Source organism: Myotis davidii, unplaced genomic scaffold (assembly GCF_000327345.1).
Source record: "Myotis davidii unplaced genomic scaffold, ASM32734v1 scaffold88, whole genome shotgun sequence".
NCBI lineage: Eukaryota > Metazoa > Chordata > Mammalia > Chiroptera > Vespertilionidae > Myotis > Myotis davidii.
In genome coordinates this window covers 3,273,472-3,292,892 of record NW_006300377.1, presented here as the reverse complement: position 1 = coordinate 3,292,892, position 19,421 = coordinate 3,273,472, and the positions used below count along the sequence as shown (strand labels likewise).

The 19,421-nt window shown below is 47.3% G+C and overlaps 1 protein-coding gene across 5 annotated transcripts in view; it reads right to left on the bottom strand.

The window, feature by feature from the left end:
- Positions 1–2,335: 2,335 nt before the first annotated feature.
- The window catches only part of KIAA0319L (KIAA0319 like), a 119,056-nt gene continuing 101,970 nt past the window's right edge, over positions 2,336–19,421 (bottom strand). For 3 of the 5 annotated variants that reach the window (XM_015572836.1, XM_006777316.2, XM_006777317.2), the window contains exons 14-22: positions 18,246–18,397; positions 17,751–17,889; positions 15,911–16,070; positions 11,647–11,789; positions 10,495–10,617; positions 9,880–9,970; positions 8,723–8,814; positions 4,728–4,832; positions 2,336–3,449 (exon numbers count right to left, since the gene is read on the bottom strand). In XM_015572836.1, the coding sequence (XP_015428322.1) occupies positions 3,262–3,449; positions 4,728–4,832; positions 8,723–8,814; positions 9,880–9,970; positions 10,495–10,617; positions 11,647–11,789; positions 15,911–16,070; positions 17,751–17,889; positions 18,246–18,397 (1,193 nt within the window). In that variant the 3' untranslated portion in view covers positions 2,336–3,261. Of the gene's footprint in view, positions 3,450–4,727; positions 4,833–8,722; positions 8,815–8,839; positions 9,307–9,879; positions 9,971–10,494; positions 10,618–11,646; positions 11,790–15,910; positions 16,071–17,750; positions 17,890–18,245; positions 18,398–19,421 lie in introns of those variants that run through there. The other 2 variants (XM_015572837.1, XM_015572838.1) reach the window with 2 other exon arrangements.

Genomic DNA, 19,421 nt, shown 5'->3' with positions numbered 1-19,421 from the left:
CACTTTATTTTTAACTAGATAGTGGTATAGCACAAGTTTTTGTTTTCTTACCTGAAGTATTCGAGCCTCTATAATCACAATAGAGCAGCAGTGCTTTTGTTAAGAAAAATGCCATGTACCTATGTGAGTTAAGGGGCACCCACAGGAATATGGTGGATGGCAGAGAACTGATTTTCTGAGCTCCCAGAATTACCTACTTTTCACTAATGGCTGCTGTCACTGCTGGGTGTTTTTTGGTGGGGTGGGTGGGGAGGGAAGGGTGTCTCAACTGCCTCTACTAGGCTGTGTTGGGATGTGTGGGACAATGGAGGCAGGTTTGTAATTTCACGGTTCTACCCCGCCTGCAGTGGCTGTCAGTACTGCTATGCTGTGTAGGGCAGCATAAATCCCGAGTGACTGTTGTGGCAGCGTGAGCTGAGGCATCATTGTCAACCCTAGTAAGTTACTTGGGCCCAGGGAGACCTGTGAGAGAAGCAAGCCTAGACCCATAATCTTATTATTTTTGGTCTTTATTTTATTTTTTTGTTAATCCTCACCTGAGGATGTTTTTCCATTGATCTTTTTATAGAGAGTGGAAGAGAGAGGGAAAGACAAAGAGAAACATCGATGTGAGAGAAACACATCAATTGGTTGCCTCCTGCATGCACCTCGACCAGAGCCCGGGTGAGGAGCAGCGTGCAACCAACGTACGTGCCCTTGACTGGAATCAAACCAGGGACTCTTTGGGTCCGCAGGCCAACCCTCTATCCACTGAGCCAAACTGGTAGGTTTAGGCCCATAATCTTCACATGAGTTTTTGTTTTTAATATATTTTTATTTCTCTCATAACAATCCAAAGGCTATTCTTGTAGGGCAGCTCTCTTCCAAATGGTGGTTCACAGGAAGGTTGTTCCCCAACTGTGCCTCTGCTCTGGCCAGCAGATAGAGGAAGGGAGCGGGAGTCACAGAAAACTTTAATGGGCCAGGGCTGAAGATGGAAATCTCTTCTGCCCATATTGTGCACAAGCCTGGAAATGTAGATGAGCTGTGTGTCTTGGGAAAGGACCTTGGTTTGGTGAACAGTTGGTCTCTGCCACACCCAACTTCAGGGGTCTCTCCCTGCAGTGGTTAAGAGGTACCGGGTCTCTGGGTACTTTACCTCTTTGTCTACCAAACCCAACTTGCTATTTCCCCCTAGTCCAGGACTTGGTATGGCTTCACAAATTATAGGAGGACTTAATAAAAGTTCAGCTAAATATTCAAAAGTCAAAACCTCCTGTGTGTGGGTTCCAGGTATCAGTGTGTTTTAAAAGGTGCTCAGGTGATTCTAATAGGCAGTCAGCATAGGACCCACAGCTCTTGGTGCCAGAATGTGATTAGCTTAGAAGTGAGAAGGGGTGGGAGAGGAAAGGTTAGACTTAGGGCAGATTTGAATCTGCACTGAGAATTGGATAGAAAACTGGCCAAGACCTGTCCTTTGCATGAGATAAAAAAAAAAAAAAAAAAGCCTGATCAGTACCCTTCAATGTCAAACCTGAGCAATTCTTGAGAGTCCCTTTACCCCCTTCCAGCGGGAGGCACAACAGTAGACAGCCACAGCCACAATGCTGGAAGTATTGGAAACTAGGTAGCCACCACCAACCCCACCCCCAAACTGAGGGGTAAGTAGATGAAAGGGGTTATAGTCATGGTTTGGGCATAACGAAAGAATGTATAGGCCCCTTAAACCGATCAACACAGATTCCACAAATGTCAAGGGCCTCCTCGATGCTCCTGAAACTCTTTTTTCCAGGGACTGATGGCCCGACTGCATGCACCTTCTTTCCATCCCATTTTCAAAGATTAACTCTCAGTGTATGTGGCCACCTCTTCAGCTCCTTCAACTTACCAGATGGGCCAAAGGGAAGTTGTAAGGACAAGGATCAGTCTCTCCCCAAGGAGGAAGGCCAAGGCTGCAGCCTTCCAGCCCTAGGAGTTTCCTTTGAGTTTTGCTTCCTGGTAAGTTTCCTCTCTGTGCACAGTACCTAATGGGGTTCCAGAAATGCAAGGATGCCTTCTATTTGGTGTTCCTTCCAGCTGTTCTAGGAAGGGCCCCACACCCTGGGCATTAGGCCCTGGGATAAGGGGGGGCTGCCTCCCTAAAAGCCAGGGCAGCTGGCCAGCAGGGGCTGGGAGGGATGCACTCCTCCACCAGCAGCCAGACAGCTGTTGAGACACAACCCCAGCACCATTGGCCACAGTGTTGATGCCAGTCCCATGACTTCCCTACTGGAGGTCATCACCTCTCAGGGATGCACCGGTGACTGGACGGTACAGGTCAGTGATGGAGCACAGCAGGAGAGTCAGCGGGCACAGGTACAATTAAATAGCATGTTTAATCATCTCACAACAGACAGTAGTATAAACTGTAAGCTTCTTTTTAAAAAGTCACCCTCCCCACCCAAAGCTCCCATTCCTCAACACCCAGACATCGTATGAAGTCTCTCTTCCAAGGAGCTGAAAATCTTTCCAGGTCAGGGTTGCCTTGTGAGTAGCCAATACACACACACGCGCACACACAGACACACACGCGGGACACAAGAACACGATGGGGCAGTCACACACATGCACTCCCATGCCATCACATTCGTCAGCTGTGGCTCTCTGCGCTCAGCCAGCGCTGGTCAGGAGATGGGGAGGCGGTCTGTGTCCAGCCTCGCTGCTCTGACACTGCAGCCAGCTCTCTTACCCTTGGGCCAGACACCGTATCTGCACCACCAGCCCAGCATCTGTGGTGAGGAGAAGGGGGCGCCACGTCCTCTGGACCCAGTGATCCCAAAGAAGAGAAGAATGTAGGGCAGGCTCTTGTAGACTGATAGTGCTTGGTTCTGTACCCAGGCGTGGGGGGCACAGCCAGTCCTCCCTGTGCAGGTGCTCTGGGAGTGCAACAATGCCAACAGGGAGCTGGCTGTGTCCACCCTTAGAGCAGGGGAAGGGTTTGCAAAAAAGGAGGCCCTGAGGTGAGGATATGTCGGGGGAAGGGGAGGTAAGAGGGGGAGGGGAGACTACCAGACGGGTTTAAAGAGGAAACCTCTTCATTCACAGCTTTGTTCAGAGTTCCTGGAGAATGTCTCTGGATCCAGGTATCAGCAGCTCTGGTTGTGGATGATATGGGGGGAGTTGACCAGCAGATGCTGGCAGAACAGCTGCCCACTGAAATGGGAGGTTTGAGAACCAGCCTGGCAATGCTCTGTACCCCAGCACTGCCAACCCCTACCCTGAGGAGACAGACCAGGTGACTGGCTATAAGAGCTCCTCCCGTGGGCTCTTGGCCTTAAGTGGGGTCTGTCCGTTGGGCACGGAGCCATTCTGACCATGCAGGAGTTTGCCCTTCTCTCTGTCTGGCCACGTGAAGATGGCATCATCGCTGTCCAGCTCCGACTCAGAGTGCATCAGGCTGCTGCTCAGCATTGGGCCTTTCTGTTTGATGCCTGCAAGGGAGATAAGGGACTCCAGCATCAGGAGCACCAACCTTCCCCAGCTTGAGCCACACCCTCCTCCCAGCCTGAAGAGCAGAGGGACTGGGAGTCATGGTCCTCTCTCCCTGCTGGGAGGGGCAGACGGGAAGGAGGTGGCTTCCTGAGTCCTCCCAGTGCTGGCTAGCTGGAACAGCCCTATAAGGGAAGTCAGAGTAAATGAGACCAACAGTTCCAATGCTGATTGTTTATCTCCAGTAGTTTTGGTTAGTGCCACTCAATGATATTCTCTCTCTCATAAATGTGCAATGTTTTATCTCCCTTTATGAATAGGGTGGAGTTCTTGGGAGGCAGGAAAGCACAACAAACAAAAATGCAAGCTCTAACGCTTTCTCGGTGTGCTGGCTCAGCATGGTATGGAGTGCTTGCCAGTTTCAGACACTGAGTCAGCCTGGACTTCACTCTACAGAGATGTTCGCACTGGCTTCCATGAGCGGGACCGGAGGTGGGAGAGCAGGCACATGGCTTGGGAGGGCTCTCCTGATGGGAAAGTCTGACTAAATAGGGACTCTGAGACAGTTTTCCTAGCGATCAGTTCATCAGAGTATGCAAACAAGGGCCCATGAGAAGCACTTGAGGTCAGAAAAGATGTCTGAGATTCTCCAAGCCATGGGGGAGGTCACCTTTACTACTGTCCCTGTGGCTGCAGAGAGGCCACACTGTACAATGTGGTCTGGCAATGGCTTTAGGGCAGATCCTGTCCAACAGCAAGACGGCTTGGGCTCTGACTGGTACAGCTAATATTCCAGAGAAAGCAAAAGGTAGGCTGAGATAGCACAGCAGGATTAGAAATGGGACTTTTTTCCAACAGCGAGAATCCGGCTTGGCAGTGCCTGGACTGCCAAGAGCTAACCTATCCCCTTTCTTAAAAAGGTGAGTAGTCAGATGAGGTATCTGAACCCTCATCATCCAACAATCACTTTTCCTCCCCGGGTCCCACTCAGATCCCCAGAAAACACTGAATGTCCTAAGATGATTCAGAACCATTGTGCCCCTTCCTCGCCAGACATGCCTGAAGTCTGTGAATGCTGAGGGCAGCCAGACTCGGACTGCATCTGGGGACCATCTCGGGTACAGTTCTGGGACATGACTGCAGAGCAGCAGGGCCAAAGAAGAACCCTCCGCATCTTGGGCTTCTCCAGTGTGGTGGGATTGGCCAACATAAGAACCAAGCCCAGGTGAGATTCAAGGTCCTCAATACCCCTGCTTTGCCCCAGTAGATGAAATACTCACCCCTGCCTCTCTGTGCCCTCTGGGGGCTTTCTCCAACCAGTCCCCACTCGAAGCTTCCCTTCTTCCCCACAGCCCTTCCGGTCCATAGCTGCAGAGGACAGGAGCCTGAGGGGAGACAAATGCTCCTGGCTCCACAGTACATAGCACTACCCAGGGTCCTCCCATTGTGGGCTTCTGCTCTGCTTAAAGAAGTGAGTGGCCTTAACTCACTACACAGCACAAGCTGGGAAACTGGTAACATCAATGGGAGCTGAACAGACATCTATGACTCAGCAATTCCATTCCTAGGTCTACACCTAACAGAAACTCATACATATGTCCACTGAGGACATGGCAGAGGAACATCTATAATGCCATTCCTCTTAACAGCCAAAAACAGAAAGAAAGCAATTGCCCATTAGCAATATGCCTAACGAATAAAAATATTCAGACTGGAAATTATCCTATATAATAAAAGCCTAATATTTAAATTGACCAAACAGCAGAACGACCGGTAGCTATGACGTGCACTGACCTCCAGGGGGCAGATGCTCAATGCAGGATCTGCCTGCAGGCCCCAGGCTGGCCAAGGCAGGTGTCAGCGGGGAACACCCCGCCCCCCTACCAGTCGCCCTGCTGGTCACCTCACAGAGTGGCCCTGATCACCAGCCAGGCCTAGGGACCCTATCTGTGCACAAAATTTCGTGTACCAGGCCTGTAGTACAGCAATAAGAACCAACTATTGCTCTGCCTAATTATAGGTGAATGTCATAGAATGTTGAGTGAAAGGAGCCAAATACACTGATTTCATTTATATAAATTCCCAAGATATTAGAAGTAATGGGGGGCAGTGGCTGGAAAGAAGCACAAAGGAGGCACTTCTGGGAGCTGATTACATGTGCCTGTTCAGTTGTGAAAACCCATTAAACTGTTGAACCATAAAAATGCCATTTTTAGAAGCTAAATAGTAATTTCACATGGTTCAACCTAATATACTTCAATAAAATATTTTGTTTTGTTTTAAATTGATAGAATAGCATAACAAAATCCAAAAGAAAAGCTGCTAAATGTGAATCATATCTCCGGAGGGGGCATGCCCCATGCTCCACCTGGCGGTCTTTGTCCCCAAGAGTTCCCTCAGGTGGGACCGTTCTGTCTCCAGTCACCCCTCACCCAGGCTTACCCTGGCTCCCAGCAAACTTCTATACAACACGTCTTCCTCCACAACATGCCCCACTAATTCCCTTCTTCAAGCTGAACTTCAAGTCCATACCTCATACAATATAGTCTCGAATCCCAATCCCCTCATCCTACTAGTGAGCCTGCTCTGGGCTGCTCCCGCTAATCCACAGAGCCCAGAACAAGAGCCAGGGCTCGTGGCCTGGTTACCCACCCCAAATCCAAGGGTGTTCTCACCGCCCCCTTAGTTAGTGCCCTTAAGAGAAGGGCCTGCTGAGCCTTACCTAGTCTCAACGTAGTTACATAGATGGGATTGATCACACTGGTCTCTCAGGCTCTTCCTCACCACCCTCCCCTTTCACAAAAAGCCTGCAATACTGCAATCCACATTCCCATTTTACCTTTTCAACCCAGCATTTAGTTTGGTCAGCCACCTTTTCCCTCCCTTCCTCAGAAGAGATGTTGTAGTTCCATTTGTACCCCTCTCCTTTCTGCCCTACTCCCTCCATCCTTCTCAGGAACCGCACCTGTACCATCTACATCTTGTGAACCCCATCCGAGGCAACTTTGCCTTCTAAGCCCTGTCCTGCTGCTTCTCCACTTTTCATTGCTCAGCTCCTACAATGACTTTCAAATAGCTGGGCCTCCAATTCTACACCACCTACTTCCTAAGTAACCTGTAATTTTGCCCTAGCCAGTATGCTCAGTGGATAGAGCATCGGCCTGCAGAACAAAGGGTCCTAGGTTCTATTCTGGTCGAGTACATACCTTGGTTGCAGGCTCCTCCTTGGTTGGGGTTCATGCAGGAGGCAACCAATCAATGTATTTCTCTCACATCATTGTTTCTCTCTGTCTTTCCCTCTCTCTTCCATTCTCCCTAAAAAGCAATGGGAAAATATCCTCGGGCGAATATTACCAACCAAAAAAAACCAAAAACAAAACCTGCACTTTCTGCTGTCATCCACCACCACTATAGCTTTTCTTTTTTTGCATACAATTCCTTTGGTTGATCTCTTACCACCCCCTCTAGCTTTTTAGGTGACCAGAAGCTACTGTGTGTTATCATCCTCCTCGATTGTCTTCCTGCAGCAGCAAACACTGTTGGCCACTCTTTCATGATGCCCCTCCTCCCTTCTTGATGACTACCCTTAGCTGCTCAGCCCTGGGCTCTTCTCTCATCCCTCAACATTCTCCCCACAGGGACCTGACCCACTGATGTGCTGACTGACACCAGCATATAGAAGATCCCTGTATATTGACACTTCTCTTAACTGTCCTGTTGACTTCAATTTAACTCATCTTCTCTCACCCAAACCATCATTGCACTAGATGTCCATATTCTGTCAACAGTGCTATCATTCTCTGTCTCAGGTCAGAAGCCAACCCTGGCCTTTCCTGCTGTCTCTCCCCTTCAATCGATGAAATATCATTAGACTAATTTTCCCAAAGCCTGCACTTTGAAGATGTCACTTCTCATCACACCAAAATAAATGCTTAATTCCTTAGGCTGACGTACAAATCTTTTCAGAGTTAAGTCCTTGTTAATCTTCTGGCCTCATCCCAATCCATAACTGTCCTGAAACTCTTCATTTTTTCCAGGCGTTCTCATCTTGAGCAGTAACATCACCCAACCCAGAGGTGCTCAAAGCAGCAGCTTGGTGGGAGGACTATCCTTTACGTCCTTTCTCTCACACCCCTCTGACAACATACCACGAACCTCATTAAGTCTCCCCCAAAGTGTATTTGTCTCTCTGTCCCATCATCTCTACCATAAGGACGTTCTAGTTAATCTCCTTTCACTTACTCTTGCCCCTCTCCAATTCCTTCACACAGTAGCCACACTTCTCTTCTTAAAATGTCAATCGTACTGCACCATTCACCCTTAAAAACTATCTGTGGCTCCCTATTGCTCTTAGAAGGAACCTACAGCAAGTTCCCTACTCCTTGTCCAGCTTCATGCCACTTGCCCCATGCTCATCATGTCGCCTCCTTCCACTTCCTCAAATGTCCTCTGCTCCTTCCAGCAGATGACCTTCACCGACTACTCTGCCTGAAGTGCTATTGCCCAGTCTTTACATGACTAACTTCTACTCGTCCCTCAGGGCTCAGCTTGACTGTTAATCTTTATAAAGACCTTTCATTATCACCTTTGTGTGTATTTACGGGTTTGTCTTGTTTGCTATAACACAAGTGGTGTCTGGCACAGGGTCTGGTACACAGTGGTCTCAAATCCATGTTCACCGATGAGTAAGATACAGATGCTGCCTGTCCTGCGGCATCCATGATGAATGGAAACCACCCATTACAGACCAGAGAGGAAGGGAGGCCCCCTCTACAGTCCCGACTCTCCCAGCCCCACCCTTGGAACCAGCTGGGAACCTGCCCTCCTCTGGCTCTAAGACAAGGACAGAGCCTGTGGATCTACCTGTAAACACTGGAGAGAAGCTGAAAGGAGGTCAGGTGGCAGACATGCCTTTAATCTCATCGCTGCCTCACCCTGTTGTCTGCACAAAAAGGAGGGCCACGGTCCCTGAGCCTGACTACACAGGGCAGCTTGAAAAGCAAAGCTCCAGGGAATAAGCAGGCAGAGGAGAGCAGGAGGCCTTGCCGGTCTGCAGAGTGAAAGGACTGCTGAGAGAGCCATGGCAACAGAGCTGGTCCAGCAGGCAGCTTCTGCCAGCACAGGGCCAAGCCCACCCTTGGCCTTCATCAGGCAGGACACAAAATGCTTTCCAGCACAAACAGCTGTGAGTGACAGGTTTAGGTGGGGTCTAGTGACAGTGGCTCCTCACAGGGTGAGTGCACAAAACTAGACGCCCCAGCCCCAGGGCTACTACCTGCTCGGGAGGTTGGCTTCAGCTCCAGGCTTTCCTGATCCGTAGCATCTAGGATTTTGTACTTGCTTTTTCTCTTGGGTTTTCCTTTTTGCCTGAAAAATACAATCCCCTTCTCTGCTTAGGAAGGAGGCTGTGTGTGAGGTTCAGGTAGACCCCACAGGGTGCCAGCCATGCAAATGCTAGTGGGAGAGCTGTTTCTCCTGCTTTTCAGCCATGAAAGTTGGCAACTGTAATTCGTTCAAATAATCCTCACCAATTCCAGGAAAGGGCAAGGGAGACATGGATATCTTAGTGTGGACCCACTAGTCCACAATGGTACTGAGGGCAGATTGGTTAAAAATCTAAAGAAAATGAAAACTGTATGCTTGAGGGGGTGTGGGTAGAGAGGAAAACATTAAACCAAGGAAGTTGTTAATTGTGATCATCTTTGGCTGGTGAGAATTTTTATTTATTTATTTTTGGTGGTGGGAATTTTTAAAAGTTCTTTTAATTTTCTGTCTTATGTGTGGTTATATTGCAGGTTGAATCTCAGCTCTGCCACTTATTTACTGTGTGTCCATGGACAGGCGACGTCATTTTCCTGTCTGTAGACGAGGAAAGGTTGCCATGCGCATTAAAACAGATATTATCTATAAAATTTATCATGGTGCTTGACACACAGTAAATGTAGAAATCATACTTATTATTAATGAAAACATAACAAGCATTAGTATTAAGTATTATAAGACTAGATAGGAAGACCAAATGAAAAAACCTGTTACCCTTAACCATGACTAACCTAAGTCTATAACTACGTGAAAACTTGTATACATGTGAATCCCAATGAGAGAGGAAGGCTGAAAAAATGATCTAAGGTCGTGGGGCTGAGGGATGGAGTGTTAAAAGACATACACCCTAGAGATGTGATCGCGTTCCATACCCTGGCCCTCCCACTCCCACCCTAGCTACCCTTGCCTATCACTGCGCTGACAGCACTGGCTGAAGAATGTGCTTCTGCCCTCAGCGCAGGCCTTGGTGGGCCAGAGCACTGTAACACTGACAGGAAGGGAGGAGCCCAGAACTCGGTGCCTTCCATGTGGAAAGGGCGAGATACCTCTCTGATGAGTGACTACAATGACTAGAAGCCTGAATGAATTTCCAAGGATAATGCAACTTACCTCTTACAACAACAGATCACAGTCCAGGACAGGGTTCCAAAGGCAACGACAATGACAAAGCAGGCAATGATAACATATAACACGCTCCACTCTGCCAAGAAAAACAAAATGGTCAGGGTTGTAGAGAGAGAGGCTAGAGGGAGGTCTGGGCTGCACCCCCTGAGCGAGAGATGGCTTCACTCTGTAGATAAGGCCCAGGGCTCTCCAGGGAAGGTGAGACATCAGAGTTGAAGACAGCTGAAGTTTTAAACCTTCAGAACTGTCCCACTTTCCAGTCTCTTCTCTGAGACCCTGGGACAGTGGGGCAGCTGTAAGGAGCTTTAACGGAGGGACGGGGGAGCAGAAAGAGGCCTTGCAGCTGGTTGAATGTAGGCTACAGTGAGCAATTGCAGTGAGCAGTTGGTGTGATTTCAGCTTGGTTCTTACACAACTGCTTCAGAGCTTTCCTCTAACCTTGAGCAAGTGCAGAGGAAAGAAGTAAAAATCCTCTGCAAACAGAAAATACACAAAGTTCTCGCTTGCTCATCTGCCTCAGAAACATCAAGACCCACCCACTCACAACTCAGAACCAGTCAGTGCTAAACCAGCTGGCACAATGCCAAGCAGAAAACTCACCACAGTTGCTGTCTCCATCCCTCAGCTGCACCTTGATGAAATTCTCCATCCAGAAAGGGTCACAGATGCAGCGTTTGGTAAAGGAATCACAGTGGCCATGGTCAGAACAGTTCAGCTGGCATGCTGAAAGTAGCAAAAAAGGGAGAGCAGACAACAGGAGTCAGAGCTGGGGAGACAGCAGCTTCCAGTGCCTGTGGAAGCAGGAAGGCACCCCCACTCAGAGGCCTGGGAGAGTTTCTTGAAGACCTGCTCCAAGAGCTCCTACAGCTTGGGCACACTGCCCGTAATTATCATCATGGTTGGATACAACTGGAGCAGTTAGAAAGGCCACTGGAACATGGTTCCAAACTGTTTTTTATTTTTTTAGAGAGGGAGGGAGGCAGGAAGGAGGGAGAGAGGTTGATGTGAGAGAGAAACATCAATCGGTTGCCTCCTACACTCGCCCCAACCGGACATTGAACTCCCAATCTGGGTTTATACCCTGACCAGAAATGGAACCCACCACCAACCAATTGAGCCACACAGGCCAGGGCAGTTCCAGATTGTTTTTACTTGTTTCTGTATATCATCAGTTCTTAATATTCCATGTCCAGCAGATCCCCTTCTCTGAATAATTTAATTGGCAAAATATAATGCACAGTATTATAAAGGAAAGCAATACATTGAATGTGTTTTTAAAATATCTAAAAATATAATTTTTAAAAATAATATGTGCTTTTATTTAAAAATGAAGTAGCAAGATCTAGAAGTGAGTCTAACAACTGATAACTTTGAAATAGTGATGAGTAAAAATATGTCATCATGTGTGATAGAAATTACCTCTGATTGCTATTGCCTCAAAGTCATGGGTTCTATTAAGTGTAGTTTGTTGCCTACTTTCATAACTGAGGGAAATAATAAATATCAGTTAGAGGTTAATGAAAAGAAAGATGTAAGTTTTTCCCGAAATGTACAGCCCTCTGAACACTATCTCGGGCCCACAGATCCTGGTTAAGAACCTCTATGAACCGGACCCTCACGGTAACAGTAGTGGAGGAAAGAAATTATCCCCATGTTCCTGGAGAACGGGGATGCGGCCTGAGGACGGTGAGGGCTGACACGTGAGAGGGGCGCTGGGTAGGCTCTTGTTCCCAACACCCCAGAATTACTCACTGACAGTGTAGACTTCCAGGGCTCTGAATACTAGAAAGTCTGCCTTTTGTTTCCGCAGCTCATTCTTGAGCTTCGCTGCCACCTCATGGCCTTTGAAGATCTGGTGCGGAGGCTCATTTTGAACAAAAAATACCATCTTGGTGCTGCAGAGACAGGCAACAGTATATATGAATAAGCTGAAGCTGTCAACAACAGCAGCAGTAGCTACCATTTGCCAAGCACCTCTGCTAAGTATTATATGCATCCTCTAAGGCCAGCAAGGGAGAAAGGCCTGATCGGTGTCAGCTCCATTTTACAAAGGACAACACTGGAGCTCAGAGGGGTTAAGTAACTTGCCCAAGGTCACACAGTTAATTCCAGCAGAGCCAGATACCAACCCTGACATGTCTGTTCCCAAAGCCTATGCTTTTAGAAATGCCCTCAGCTGTCCCAGCTAACAAGACCCATACCAAACAGGTAACTGGAGCCAGGAAGATGGGGATTTGGTATGAGCACATCCCTGCTGTCAGCCTTTTAACAGCTAAGACTGTGGTGCTGTTGGATTTGTGCCTGTGTTACTTGTATGACAAGCCACAATGCTTTGTAAAATGTAAATTATTAGACGGCATCCAATAATTATCCACAGGCCAAAACGATCGTTATTGCGACAGTAACAAGACTACACAATCGTGTGGCTGGAACAAGATTCTGTTACTCCAGGCCCAGAATCTGTTTGCTTTCTGACTGTCAATTTCTGTCCAAGGCAGACCATGTTTGAACTCACACCTGGGTGGCATCAAATCTGTTCCCTATGGCTTGGCCTCAATTTTTAGAAGCCTGCTTTTTCACTTCGTGTTAGTCTCACAGACCGAACCTTCCCAAGCAGTGGGTCACACTGGTTTATAGGTGTGCCTAAGATACTGATGCCCTCCACACACAGTGCAGCTGGATGGGACCAGTTGCTTACAGTGTAACTGTTTACCCCAAAGTGCCATGTAAATGGCCTAATTTCCTGTGTGGTATGACATAAAAGTTTGGGAAGCACTGGCATAGAAGTCTTTCTAAAAGCTTGCTGCACAAGAAGGCTAACAATGGGTAACACAAATTCTAGAATCACGAAACAAATCTTTACCATAAAAGATCTGTGGTCCTTTTCTCATTTTCTTACAGTGACCTAAACCATGGGTAGTTTCAATTTCTGTCTATATACCAGTAACTCTCAAATCTTTTAACTCCTCTCCCTATCTCTCCTGAGTAACCAAATCTTTATCTTTAAATTCCTGCTAGAATATCTGCCCTAGATATTCACAGGCACCTCGAATCCAACATGTCTCAAAATAAACTTTTAACAACCATTAATTGGGCACTTACTGAGCATTAGGGACTACGCAAACATTACTTTATTGGATCCTCAATAACAATCCTATAAAATGGGTATGAGCATTTTTACTGCTAGAAGAGGTTTGGAGAGGGGAGGTAACCTGTCTGATGGAAGGACCGTGCACTTTCCCACTATATTAACTATCTCCCGCCCAGTATCCAATCCCTCCAACATTCCTCCACTAAGCCAACCAAACCCGAGACAGAAACCCAGCTCCTCTCTTCCCTCACACCTGATGCGGGGGCAGCAAGTCTGCGAGCAAGCCCTTCCACAGTGCTCTGACCAGCACTTTCGTTTCCACTGCCTGTATCCAGCCGACACCACCAGCTAGATCGACCCCTGCCTGCTTCCAGACTGCTGAGCAGAGCTGACAACCCAAGTCCTAAATCACTATGCTGTCTGACCCAGTGAACCCTGGCCGCATGTTAGGTTCACCTGGGGAGCTTTTAGATTTTAGGTGCCCAGACCTCACTCTAGACCAGTGGTTCCCAACCTTTTTTGGCTATGCCTCACCTAAGCATCTCTAAAATCCTGATGTCCCCCTCCCCCGCTGTGGCATGTAATTCTTATTCAAAAAGTGAACTCCTATTCACGTACAGCAGTGGTTCTCAACCTTAAGGACAGTTGAAGTACTGAGGAAGAAATCACTAAGAAATTGTTAAAAACATTAAGAATATGAAGTGATATGAAAAAATAGCAAATAAAGTTTCAAAACTATTATATAATAGAAGTGAAATGCATAAATATGTCACAATATATATTTATATACTGTATATGAGGCCCCTGAAACCATAAGAAATGCAAAAAATTCACTGTTAATAACTCATTCTCAAATTGTCTCCCTTAAAAGTCAAATTGCCCCCCTGTGGGGCGTGTGCCCCACCCACGCTGGGAACCACTGCTCTGGACTAGCAATGGCCAACCTTTCGGACCTCACGGACCACCGGCTGGCAAACACTGCTCTAGACCAAGTGAAATCATCTGTGGGTGAGGCTCGGGTAATGATGTTCATCAAAGCTCCAGGTGATTCTGGGAACCACTGCTCTCACCTGTCTCTCACCTTGGCTGAGACACCAACATTGCTCATGCCAGCACCCATTCCTGGAGCCGCTACCCCCAACCTTTAGCACTTTCCTCATGCTGCCCATCTCATTCCCACCTCCTCAAGCAGCAGGCCTTGTCTCCAGTTTCAGAGAAGACACACACGGTGTTGGCACCTATGGTCTCAAGCCTCATCCTCTCTACCTATAAATTCACCCTAATAGCACATTTTCCCTCCTTCCCTCTATCTCCACAGTGGTGTTCCTGCTCGATGGGGGCCAGTCCCCAAGACCTACGTCCCTTTACAACCCTCTAAACGTCACCGTCTCCTTTCCCTGCACCTGCACCTCAGCCTGTAAAAATGATCAAGTATTTCCTGTCTTTAAAGGTGTTCTTTTGATCTGATCCCTCATGTTATTTTCAGCACCAACCTCTTCAAAGAGTTGTTATACTTCCCATCTCTGTATCCCAAACCATAGAATGAATTCGTCCTCTGTCCCCCAACAGCTGAGTAAAATGTGTTCTTACCACACCTGCGTCTCTGTAAGCATCTGAATCCTTTGGCAGCCCCCTCCCCGTCCCTTCTTAACTTACAGCAGACCAGGTTTTCCTCCCACCCCTCTGACTGCTATTTCTTACTTTCCTTTGCTGCCTCTTCTTTCTGTTTCCTCGTTAAATATGGGTTCTCCTGAGCTCTGTCCTCAGCCCTCTTGACACTCACCCTGTGTCTCATCTGTCCTCATGGCTTTGACTCCTGCTCAGATGCAGACTCCCTCTCTCTGGCTATTCCTCCACCCAAGTTCCTGCCTATACTTGCTACCATCTGATGAAACATCTCCCCATGCAACCCATAAGACACACCAAGTTAAACAGTCAAAACTGAACTTAGTATCTTTTCTTTGAAACTGATTTTCTGTATCCCTGATCTCAATTACTGGCATTCACATCTATTCAGGCATCCAAACCCAAAGCCTCATGTTTGATACCTCACAGGGTCTCCCAAGTCCTGTTGATTTACCCCTTAGTTTCTTTTTAGTTTCTTCTCTTCTGCTGCTTCCATTGCAACTACCTTAATTCAGGTTTTATTACCTTTTTACTAGACTACTCCAAAGCTTCCTGATTGGTCTCCTAGTCTTTGGCCTCTGTATTTCAGTCTAGCCTTCACACTACTGAACTCCCTTATAAAACAACAACCAATCTCTTTGCTTTAATAACAAAACAAAAACTTCAGGTACATAAAACAAACTAATCGGAGTTCTCCAGCCCAAAACTTAAACTTCTTGACTTGCATATGACTATTCTCAGTCTACACAGCAGTCTTCTCTTCCACCACATGCTGGGGCCCAGTAAGCTCTCTGAACCTGTGATTTCTTCCAGAGGGATTGTTGTGCTTTCACACCATAGGACCACAGCTCATGCTGTTTCCCCATTCTGAATTCCCTCCTGATTTCCCTAAGCTTGACCAATGCAAGTTTTACTTCTGGAAAAATCTTTGGACTACCCCCTACCCCAACCTCCAGAAGAATTAGTTACCCTTGCCTCTGTGCCTCCACGATACCACACATTCTGTCAAACCCACTCTGTACTGATGTTTACTTATTTCCCCTACTAGAATGGCCTTCAAACATAACGGACCTCTTCTGACCTGGTGCCCTGGCACCCTGCAGCAGTGTCTAGCACAGAGCATGTGACACATATCAGAAGAGAGGAGCTCATTAAGGAAATGGACACCATGAGTGGTTCCTGGTCAGAGAGCCCACTCTTCTCTATCTACCCACACTATCTCTCAGCTCAGTCACAAAGCCCAAGGGGAGGGAGGAGGCGTTGGTCTTTCTTTTCTCCCCCCATTCATTGCCCAGCTACCTCTGTTCCGTGTACGGCTGAATCTTTTGCACAATGATGTCGGAATCCAGCACCCCCAGGAGGACCCCAATCTGGCGGATGAACATCCCCTTCAGCCTCTCAGTCAGCTGACTGACGTTGACATCCAAGATGATCTCCACCAGGTTGTTTTTCCTGGGATCTGGAAAGCATGTGGATCAGTGATGGCTTTAGAAGCAGGAGAGGTAACACAGACCCACCACTGTGCATGTATGTGCTTTGGCACAGGAGAGGAAGGAATGAGAGTGTTCAGAAATGGTGTTGGAGCTTCGAAAGGACTCTTGGTCCCTATGTCCACCTGAGAATTACCACCATGTGGTGCTGGGGGGATCAGGGAGGCAACAGGGTTTAGTGAAGGGAGTGGGAGAGAGAGAGAAACACTTGTTTTGAAAGCCTCTCCTCAACTGGCTTTGCTGAACTCTTCAGGGCAGGTAGGCTTATCTAGCAACCTCTCCTGATCCACATCTGATTTTCAGGGACTTGTCTACAACAATGAGAGGGAAAATGCCCATCTCAACCTTCTTATCAATAATGGCAATGCATCTGCCCTGTAGGTTTGAAAACAGTCAACACAAAAGAAATCAGGCACAAGGATCCCAGAATCAAGGATTTCCTTAGAGCTACCTCACACAGCTACTTGGTGTTTTTACAACTGAGAACTGGGAAACCATTGTGCTTTCCTTTCGATTATGTCCTAAAGACTGTTCTACACTTGGAAGTTGAGTGATTATTCAGAATACTTTATTCACACACTTGAATGCAACATTTGCCTGTTCTGATGTATAATTTACACAATTAGTTGACAATGTGATCTGATTTTAAATACAGAAGAGATTTTTTGTTTGTTTTAATCCTCACCCGAGGATATTTTTCCACTGATCTTTTAAAGAGATTGGAGCAGAGAGGGAAAGACAGAGAGAAACATCAATGTAAGAGAAACACATTGACTGGTTGCCTATTGCTTGTGCCCTGACCAGGGCCCTGGCCAGGGAGGAGACTGCAACCGAGATATGTGCCCCCAACCAGAATTGAACCCGGGACCCTTTGTTCCCTAGGCCAATGCTCTATCCACTGAGTCAAACCAGCTAGGACCACAGAAGAGACTTTATAGTGCCTTGGCTGTCGTCCTTCAGAGAGATGGGACAAGGACTGGAAGACCTGCCAAGATCCTTCCCATTTAAGATTCCGATACACAGGTTTGGCCTAGATAATAAAGAGCGGGTTTAAAGTTAATCCCTCCTCATCAGATGCTCAGAAATTTATCAAGCTCTACCCTACTCCACACTCACTTCCTCTCTAAAACCAAATTAGCCTCAAAGCAAAATAAAAACATGGTTCTATTTAAGAAAGAAATTTTATTTCTGCAAACCTGAAAAATGTAAAGGACACCAGTTACTTTACCTTCCCTGGATTGTCAGAAAAAGCCCGAGGCTCAGCTTATAAAAATAAATGTTTTCTGCATTTGGGTGTTGATGAGACATCATGACTCAAGTTATTCCTGTGCTCAGATCCCCAGGGTACCCTCTCCCATCAGTCACATTAGAGCAGGAAGTGCTGGACTTGGGCACAAAGGCCTGGCTCTGACACAACCACCCTGAGTTTCTGTTTCTCCATCTGAGATGAGTAGGAGGAGGTCCATATTCCTGTGTGGGTAGGAGAGGTAATGTTGGAACAGACAGACCCTAAGGATTTTTCAGCTTGGGATTTCTAGATTTTTTTAAACATCTGGCTCTGTCCATGCTGGGGAGAAGGTGTCTCAGGATGGAGGCCCTGCTTGGCTTATCCAGCAATTCCACTCAGTCTCATCACTAAATGAACTCACCAGGTTTCACCTCCACAGTGGTCTGGTCTGTGTTACTCTCACCCTTCGCATCAGTCACTTTCAGATGAAATGTGTAGGTTCCCTCGACCAGGTTGGAAAGAAAGAGGATAGGGTGGTGGTCAGAGTGATTTAACACCTCCTGTGGGGTTGAATAACATGGCTATGTTTGCAAAACAAAACAAACTCCTTCTGTGGACTCCATTGCTGCTCTGTCACCACTAAGCCCCCTCTGAGCTAGACTGCACCTCTGGCAGCTTCTGCTCTGTAATAGCACTGCAGCCCATGGCTGCTCAGGTTAGGGAAGAGAACCTCACCCTGTGCCACGCTAGCTTGCAGAGTGACCCTAGGCAAGTCATTTAACCTCCCTGGATTTCAGAGAGCAATCAGGGTTGATATAAGGAACCACTTGGTTAAAACAGTAGACTATCTGGCTCAGCTCCTCTCCCATCTCACCCCTTGGAACATGTGTTGCTCTCCAGCCCCTGGCACACTTACCCCTGCTGCTGGGCTCCCCTCATCTCGAGTCCAGAGGTAGCTGACTATTCCCTTGTCATCTGAGGACTTGGAGCCATCCAGCTCGGCTGTGTCTGTGGGCAAGGTTATCACCACATTCCCAGTTATCTTGGCTATAGGTGGTTTGTTCGTTTCTAAGCAAAGAGAAATCATTGACATCATATAATCTTTTAGGGGGAAAAAAGAAATGCTTCTTTATAATGTTTATGGGGAGTTAAATGGAGAACTGTTTCAGGAGTCTATCCATGCCAGCAACTCACAGCATAGATTTTTTATTTTTATTTTTTTGTAAATCCTCACCCAAGGATACTTTTTCCATTGATTTTTAGAGAGTGAAAAGGAGGGATAGAGACAGAGAGAGAAACATAGATGTGAGAGACACACGGGTTGGTTGCCTCCCACACGCATCCTGACCGGAGCCAGGGATCGAGCCTGCAACTGAGGTGTGTGCCCTTGACAGGAATTGAACCCAGGCCCCTTCAGTCCACAGGCTGACACTAACCACCGAGCAAACCGGCCAGGGCTAACGGTGTAGATTTAAAGTGGTGGAGAGAGAAATGCTCTCTGACACCATACAACAGAGGGGACAAGGGTAGTTTCCTCCTACATTCGCACGGCAGCCTCCCTGAAAGGAACCCATTTCTGTCCTCTGGAGGTTTATGATAATTGGAAACAAAGGCCCACAGCTGGATTAAAGCCTTGGAGTTTAGGTTTCATCCAGCTAATACCACAAATTCTCTTTAAAATATGGGTTAAAATGTTATTCTCTGAACATCTTCTTTGATTCCTTATTTAGTACTTTAATAGAGGAGAGAGGCCGCTCAACCTGGGCCCCACCTGCAGCTTGTTTACTTAGGTGTGTGCTCTCTAGTGTTTACTGAGCTCAGGATATTGCAAATGAAGGGCATTTGTATATCTGATGGTTTTTCCTACTGTCAGCTTAGAGCCCTCTCTCGAGGCCATTACTGATCATGAGCTTGCAAACCAGAGCAAGGCAAATCAACTCGTCTCACGTTGGCTTCAGTGTGCAGGTTCATAGGAAAAGCACAGAAAGCTACAGTGCAGGGCAGTCATTCTGAAGTCTGACAGCAGGTGTCACTGTAGCTAGTGGGAGAGTCGCAGAAACCCCAGGACTTCACAGCAGAGGCAAAATAAAAA